General features: G+C 38.7%; 1 protein-coding gene across 1 annotated transcript in view; it reads left to right on the forward strand.

Annotated features, from left to right (window-relative positions):
• DOCK3 (dedicator of cytokinesis 3) overlaps positions 1–8501 on the forward strand; it is a gene marked incomplete at its 5' end in the record, with an annotated part of 61672 nt that overhangs the window by 35892 nt on the left and 17279 nt on the right. The window contains 5 exons of the mRNA XM_010080610.1: positions 1037–1141; positions 4484–4625; positions 6127–6293; positions 6839–6925; positions 7388–7569. Coding sequence (XP_010078912.1) covers positions 1037–1141; positions 4484–4625; positions 6127–6293; positions 6839–6925; positions 7388–7569 — 683 coding nt within the window. The remainder of the gene's footprint in view (positions 1–1036; positions 1142–4483; positions 4626–6126; positions 6294–6838; positions 6926–7387; positions 7570–8501) is intronic.

An 8501-nucleotide genomic window follows, 5' to 3' on the forward strand; every position in this document is an offset into this window, starting at 1 on the left:
TGCTGCCTCTTTATTATTTGTATTTAATCAGCTGGCAGGTAAAGAGCATCTCAGATGATCAGTGTAATCAATTCACCTCATCCTTTTGCTCGCCTATGTGTGACCTGTTTTCTGTTCAAGTTCCCTAAATCCCTATTGACCTTAACTGACTTGAATTTCTCCCCATCCTAAAGAGTTTTTCTCTGTGCCATTCACATAATTCAATGCATTTTCCTCTATTCTTCCTGCAAGGACTTTGGGACCTTCTCCGTTTTAGAAAAGGAGTTAATATGTATGGGAACCAAGAACAGAACCTTGATGCAATATTGTAACTCAGAGCTGCTGTTAGGGTTCCCTGCAGTGGAAAGAATGATGTCAAACTGTTTCTTCTCTTTAAAAAGCTATCTTTTTGCTATAGTGAAATTCTCATGAGCCTTTCAACTGAGATTCAGTTTGGCCAGGGGTCTTGAAATCCCACTCTTGACATAAATGCTAGCACGGTGCCACAAAACTAACAACTGGAACTAGAGAAAAGTCCTTTTACCTTTTCCAAACCCATTTTTTCTTCAATTTTAAAACTACTGGTGCACACAGCTGTAAAAGATTTAATTTTGTTTCATCCTTTTTCATGCCCCTCAACTCAATTAAGGCAAACCCAATTGAATTGATATCATTTTCCAGACAGCGGTATAGATTTTGAGCTGTAGGAGAGAACAGGACACTGTGAGCCACGCAACACAGATCTTAATCTCAGCTTTGCCATTAATTCTGCAACGCAAAGAAAATTACATAGAAGACCTGTTTAATTTAAAATGAGATAAAACAGAAAAATTTTCATATGTCGTCTCCAAAAATGTAAAATGAGTATGAGCATACTGTAGCCTGTTCCACCATGTGGACTGTTTAATTAATAATTTTTACCTTTAAAAGAATTCAGTCTTTTCATAAAAAGATTGTGAGGGCAAAAGAGTAGTGTGATATTTAAACATGTCTTGAGATTCTAACGTCTTAAGTGCAGCTTTAAGGGTCTGATAGCAGCTGTCTTTTTCCTCCACAGAAAATGGAAGCTACCTATTACGATAACATCATGGAACAGCAACGCTTAGAACCTGAGTTTTTCAGAGTTGGTTTTTATGGTCGGAAATTCCCATTTTTCCTGCGGGTAAGCCAGATTTGTACAAAATATGACAGTGACTAGGCTCAGAGTAGCAGTTCAGGCTTTGTGTTTTTGTTGTGGAGATATGATATCTGCCATTCAGATAACGTTTTTATGCTTGCACAAGTAGAAACAGTTTTCTGGCTGAACTGAAAGATGTGGTCCATTGGGAATGTTCTTAGGAACAGGGATCAGAAATTTGACTCATGTCTATGTGTATTTTTGACAATCTGCAGATGCAGCACAATTGCCTCTATATTAAGCAAAATGCTGTATTGCAGCAATGTTGGGTCATTACTCAAGTAATTTTCATCATCTCAAATTATCATGCTTTAAAAAGTCTCACATGACAGAAGGATTCTAATATCAGACTGATGACTCTCATGCTATCTACAAGAAAAAATTTCCTCTCTCTTCAACAAAAAGCCTAGCAGCTTCTCTGGACACGTCCTCACTTTGGCCTTACTGTCTGCTGGTGGATCCAGGATCACCTGGGTCTGCAATCCATTTAAAAAGTGAAGTTATCCTCTTTTCCTAATGAGGAATCAAACTTAAAATGGGTATTTGTTCATACGATGTCTTGTTGCTAGTTCATAGCAAGGAGGGAATATAATGTGACAACTGCTGTAAGAACTGTCTGAAAATTGATGGTAGATGCCATCTAGCTTGACAGGACAAGCTGACTTGAAGCGTGCTTTCAAGGACTGGATGTGCACGTTTTGTGTTCTCTTTAAATAAATGGTTTGACAAGAGATGGCGCCACTCTCGAGTTACACAATATGAAGCTACAAAAAAGCCAAACTGTGTCCTATTTTGAAAATTTTCACTCTTAAACTTCCCTCTGAAACTAAGTATTTCTTTAACTAGGATTTAAACATTGGTGTTTAATTACAGTCTATTAATGGCAACACAAGGAGAGAAGTAAAGGCAAGCGGGAATTAAGGTGAAAATACCAATGGAAAAAGGGTGGCTTGGTGTTATTCAAAGGTGAAGTTGAGCAGTGCCATAAAGTAGCAGCCTGTAGAACACACCTGCAGAGGAATCTGAGGAAATGACAAGTGTTGCAGTACGAAGCATTAGCTACCCTTTCATGAAGGTCTCCAGAGAAAACTGACAATTTATTTTTTATATCTAACAACAGATGTTTCAGAAAATGAATGACAACAAAGTCATTATGGGACATAAGTATTCCTACATTTGAAGTAATATCAGTGAATCTAGTTTATTATATTATGGATCCTACAGTTTTATTCTGGATCCTTCACGGCCTGTGTGTTTAACACTGCATGAGTTCTCAGTGCGCAGAAGTAACTCTCTGTGAAACGGTTTAACCATACGGATACTTGGCTGGAGACATTAACAGCGAACACGAGCATACATAATTATAATCCTTGTTAATTCTGCAATTATATTTGGTAGCAGTACTTCTGATAGCAGATTACTTAACGTAGCAATCCATTAAAAGTCATCCTCCTCCTTTCTCTCTCTAATGATCCATATAGCATACACATTGCGAAGCACAGACTAAGCCCATTAGCAATCACATCAGCGTGGATCACACTGTAAAGAGATTGGAAGCAGCTATTCTAGAGAAGAAAAAGATTTACATGGATTTACAGTGATCAAATAACTCCATGCCCTTTTCTCATTTATTTTTTTTATTGCTGTGTAGCTCAAGACTGAAAATAGCCACTTCCTTCTGCATCTTTGATTTTTAAGACCCTTTGTCCAGAAAAGTCATCGTTCATGTTTCTATGAATTCTGCACCTATTTCTAGCCTTCTACATAACTAAATTAAAGCTGTCCATGTCTTGACACATTCTGAGATCTTGTATTGGCATCTATCTGAAAAGTCTATTAAATTTAGCTTTCAGGGTTTTTCAGGGCATTATTTTTAGAATCACAATGACTTTATTTATAGCCTTACAGTTTTCTGGATTGCTGCAATCAAAAGCTAAAATAGAAAATGCAGTAAGCGTCATGAAGAGTTCACCTTCAAACATGGACTCACTCCAAATTTAATAATAGCTGCAAAGTTTGGGCATTACAGACTGAACTGTCAAAATGCATCGTGCAGTTTTTCTCCCAGTTCATTGGTTGCTGTGACTGATGTATACAAAGTGACATATGTCACAGCTGGAAGATGAGATCTATTCCATAAAGTTGAAATGCAAAGCAAAAGATAACTGCATTCCTTGGCTCCGTTTTGTGATTGGATTTTGCTGCTGTCTCCTTGATTTTGCTACAAGACCAGGAATTGCTCAGCCAGAACCCTTTTCCAGAGCAATTAACAAAAGATCATTGCATATACCACAGCTTCTAAATGCAAGAAATAGAAGGAGGGGAACTGATCTTGTTTGCTGGGATTCTTTCTTTGTTTTATGAAGGTGAAAAAATCTCCCTGTGCTTCTAGTTATTATTATATGAGAGTTAAAACTACCAGAATTAGAGAATTTGCATGCTTTGATTGGTCTTGCATCAGGAGACATTAACACCAATTAAAGTTGTGTTTTATGGGAATACAGTTAAGACACTGGAATACAATCTGTATGACATGGAGGACTTTAGAAATCCTGTATCTTGCTGTTCGAAGTTTGAGATGACGCAAAAAACCTCCAAGAACACTGTACAAGTGGTTTAATGCCTCAAGAGGCGTATCTAAATACAAGCTTTCCATTACTGGCAGAAATGCAATTTTGTTTATCAAGACGAAAGTGCTTTTAGAGCTGAAGGGGAATTTGTTCTGTAGCCACTAAGAATTGTTGGTAAGGCTTTTCTGTCTTACTCCACCGTACACAGGGGAGTTCCTAAGGATGTATTGTTCAATATGGTTAGAGATGGACTGCGTGGCTATGACAATACAACAATGATTAAACAGTGATTTCTGTGAACAGTTTGTTATGACTTCCCTCTAAGGGTAACTGATAAACATATATCTTCCTCTGTTCTGTGAAATACTCAGGACTTTTATCCACCTGGTGTAAACTATATTTGACAGCAGCTTTCGCAGTGTAGAAAAGCTGAGCAGGTGACTCAATTTTACGTTTTGGTTGATAAGTTGCAGTTGTCTGAAAACCAAATAAGAGAAGACAGTAGGGCTGAATGTTACATGTGTACAGATCAGTGGAATAGTGTACTTATTCATCACTTCTTGGTGAAATACATTGTACAGAAAAAGGAAGGTATAAAATATATCAGCTGTGCTAAATGCATATTTTACTCTCACATAAGCATATTGACATTGTCATTTATCTTTGATTTTGAAGCAGTAAAATTTGAAGTGAGATAAAAGCCAAGAGAATTTAACTTACTTTTAAGGAGACTAATTTATGCTTGTCCTTCTTGCAGAACAAAGAGTATGTATGTCGGGGCCACGACTACGAGAGGCTGGAAGCCTTCCAGCAGAGGATGCTGAGCGAGTTCCCCCAAGCCATTGCAATGCAGCATCCAAACCACCCGGATGACTCTATATTGCAGTGTGATGCCCAGTGTATCCTTCCGTGAAAGGGCAAACCACGATTAGAAGTGGAAGGTATTGAAAAGGTCATCAAATTGGATACCTCAGTTCCCAAGTGTCTTGGGTAGAGCTGGGTGGGAACAAAACCATACACCTGTCTACAGCAGACATGAACATTTGCTGCGTATTGTTGGAGAGAACTGTCACTTTTATTCAGGGAGTACTGCAGGTTATATTCAATGTTTAAGGGAAACAGCTGTGTTCCAGCACATCCATGTTTTAACCTTAACCAACAGCGTTGCCATAATGCTTGTTTTGTGTCATTAAAAGTATTCCCGATACATTCTCTTGGAGAACATTTTGTTGGGAACAGATATGAACTCCAAAGTGTTATTTTCCATTGTGTTTATTTTTCACATCAGTATTGTTCTTTTCTTGCAGTCTCCCTTTCATTTAAATTCCACAGCTTTTTTATTCCTAAGGCTTTGAATCTCATTCTTCTCACTGGTGATCTGTACTGTGATTTGGTGCAACCAGTACAATGCTATATACAGATAAGGACTGAACCACATAACATTTAATGGGTCTACGGAAACTTTTGTAGATTTTAGTTATGAGAACACCATTGTATGGCTTATACCCTGAAATAACAGCAAGGATGTTGCACAGGACTGTAACCATATGGACATTGTCAGCAGGTGAAATCTCCTGAAATGGGTTGCTGTTTCCCACTTGTCTTTTGTAACACACGCATTTCACTCTTTGCTGTGTACCACTGATACTTCCATAGACTGAGGGGCTGTTTGTATGTGTATTTTGGTTGGGTTTTTTATGCTTGCAGAGATCTTGTCTGTAACACTGAGGTTAAACCAGTTTAATTAAACTGCACTGTAAATTGATGAAATTAGGACAACTTTCGTTTGTAGACAAAGCTGAAGTATCTATGGTGAGATTCATCAAAGGTAAATATTAGATACCAGGTATCTAAATATATAGAGACACCAAGATCTACTAAAGTGCCTGCACAAATGAGGCACCTAGGTCTAGTTAAAACTCCTAGGCACTGGGTATTTTGTTTGCTGTAGATAATTTTCATGTCTTACTACATACTCCGCATTCTCAGGTATCTTCCTCTTGGGTTGATCTGGCTGTGACTATAACTCTAGACTCTCCTAGCAGTTCTAGTCTGGTGTTCTGTTGTTTCACTTGCAAAAGAAGAGCGTTGGAAAACAAAGAGGAGCGTGACTCTGAATTCACTGTCCTGTTTATTTCTGCAGTAGAGGTAGCTTTCCTGTTTGATGTCCCGGTACTCCACATTCTCAGGTATCTTCCTCTTGGGTTGATCTGGCTGTGACTATAACTCTAGACTCTCCTAGCAGTTCTAGTCTGGTGTTCTGTTGTTTCACTTGCAAAAGAAGAGCGTTGGAAAACAAAGAGGAGCGTGACTCTGAATTCACTGTCCTGTTTATTTCTGCAGTAGAGGTAGCTTTCCTGTTTGATGTCCCGTGGCTTTCTTTGACTACATAACTTACAGATTTGCAGATCTATGCGGTGACTCCCATCCCAGACAATATAGATGTGCTGCAAATGGACCGTGTCCCTGATCGCATAAAGAGCTTTTACCGAGTCAACAACATCCGGAAATTCCGCTATGACAGGCCTTTCCACAAAGGTCCAAAGGACAAGGATAACGAATTTAAGGTAGAAGTAGTGAATAAGCAGTGTTAAAGTATTAATCCCTTCAAGGTGAATACTGTCTTATTTTATGCTGATACAGCCTTTAAAGCAACCCTGATTTGATGGCCAAAGATACTGTAGTAACTCAAATAACAAGTAGCTGTTGAGTCCAGTGGTTACACACCTGACCTGATTAAAGCATTGGCCAGTGTGACGGTGAGTTATTTTAGTGCCACGAGAGACGCATTTTGAAGCAAGGATGGGTTTTCTGGTTTGGCTGGAATTTTTTTCTTACTGCCATGTACGTCCACAATGTCATCTTGGTTCCCCTGACAGAACTGGTGGTCAGCCTGTATAGATTAATAGAAATGTTGAGTGTGTTGATTTAGAGCATACTGAATTCTGGTTTTGTTGTTCAAGTGACTTTCAGCATGACATTCTGCAAAGTTAACGCTCAGGAGGTTAATATATTCTCTTCTGAACTTTACCCCCTTAGCACCTGTAGTGAAAGTACAGATGATGTGATTTTGATTCACTGTGTACCTCACATCCTCCATTACTCTTTGCAGAGCTTGTGGATTGAACGTACCACTCTGACCTTGACTCACAGTTTGCCTGGGATCTCTCGTTGGTTTGAAGTGGAGAGAAGAGAACTGGTAACAATCATAGTTCCTGTAATTGTGGTTTGAAATGATGAGTTACTGAGAACATGGGATAGGCAACTTAAAACTCCTTTGGCTGAAATCTAGACGTTTAAGATGATAAAGCTTACCAATGATTAAGTATGTCCTTTTTCCACCATTTAGTCTAAATAATTGCTGAATATAACCAAGGGAATTATGTGGGGGAACATGACAGTATAATGGAGACAATGCCAAAAAGATGGAATAATTGCATTGTTGCCATGTCGTCAGTATACAGAAAGAAGTTACTGCAACTCAGTGCCCTGAAACACAGCATTACTAACAGTGAAGTTTGTTAATGTAGCTAATTTTCTACAAAACAGTAAAAACTAAGAAAGATCATTGAACAATCCTAGAGTATCATGTCATTAGGCAGAAGATAATAAATCTCAGTGAAGTGTCCATGGAATTAAAGTATATTTTATTGCCTTTGAGGTTGAAGTAAGTCCTTTGGAAAATGCCATTCAAGTGGTTGAGAACAAAAACCAGGAGCTGAGAACACTGATAAGCCAGTACCAGCATAAACAAATGCATGGTAACATTAATCTTCTCAGCATGTGTCTGAATGGAGTGATTGATGCAGCTGTTAATGGGGGAATTGCACGATACCAGGAGGTAAGCCAGGCTCTGCTTCTGAATTTAGTATCATCTTTTTTCAATTTTATTTCAATTTCTGTTTCAAAGAGAGTATGACTTTATAAGATAAGACACTTTCATGTGCATTATCTGAGATTAAAACCCCCTACTTGGTTATTCTGAATCCGTGCCTGCATAGCCACATGTCGACAGGAGGATCCAACAGTAGAGAAGGGATATCACATTGAAGTGGGTATGGTTGACAGTGGGGTTTCTCAAGAACGAAACTTGGCTTACCTGGAAATCCTGACTTGGCAGGTAAAAGAGTGAAGCAGATTGCTTTTTTACACTGCTTACGTTATGAACCCAGTTTGCAGTAGAGGCAGTGGGACTCAGTAATGGAGACTGATTGGGCCTGTAATCAGGAAAAGCCACTAATTCGTGCTACTTAGGCATTGACTTTGCTAGCCTAATTTCAGACTTAGTGTAAGCCTAAAATGATCATATATGCAGTGTGTTGTCTGGCATAATCTTTGTCAAGCTGTTCTTAAACTCTGCATTGCAGGGTGAAATACCAAAAAATGGCAGCAGTGGTCCAGGGCTGAGGGGACATGCCTTCCCTACAGAGCTGTGAAGAGAACACTCTTCATGCTTTACGTTAGTTACCGCTTTATTCAATTCCTTTAACTTTAGGCAGGTATGTAAAGGAAACTATATAAAATTCAAATAACTGGACGATACGAGGCTTAGTGGTAATGCTCATCGTTATCCTATGGGGAAACTTGGTCAGATTCATGATTCAACAGAATAATCAGGGTTGCTAAAACTGCACTGTATCTTTACCTGGATTGCAGTGTGCTAAAAGCAGTAAAATTGAGCTGCTGCCATTAGCTTAATATATTTAGTTTTCCTAAGGTTTTTGGACTTTTTCCTCTCAGCCTCTGACACCAAGTTACAATGAAATACCTTCCAG

Source organism: Pterocles gutturalis, unplaced genomic scaffold, assembly GCF_000699245.1.
Source record: "Pterocles gutturalis isolate BGI_N339 unplaced genomic scaffold, ASM69924v1 scaffold26109, whole genome shotgun sequence".
Classification (NCBI taxonomy): domain Eukaryota; kingdom Metazoa; phylum Chordata; class Aves; order Pterocliformes; family Pteroclidae; genus Pterocles; species Pterocles gutturalis.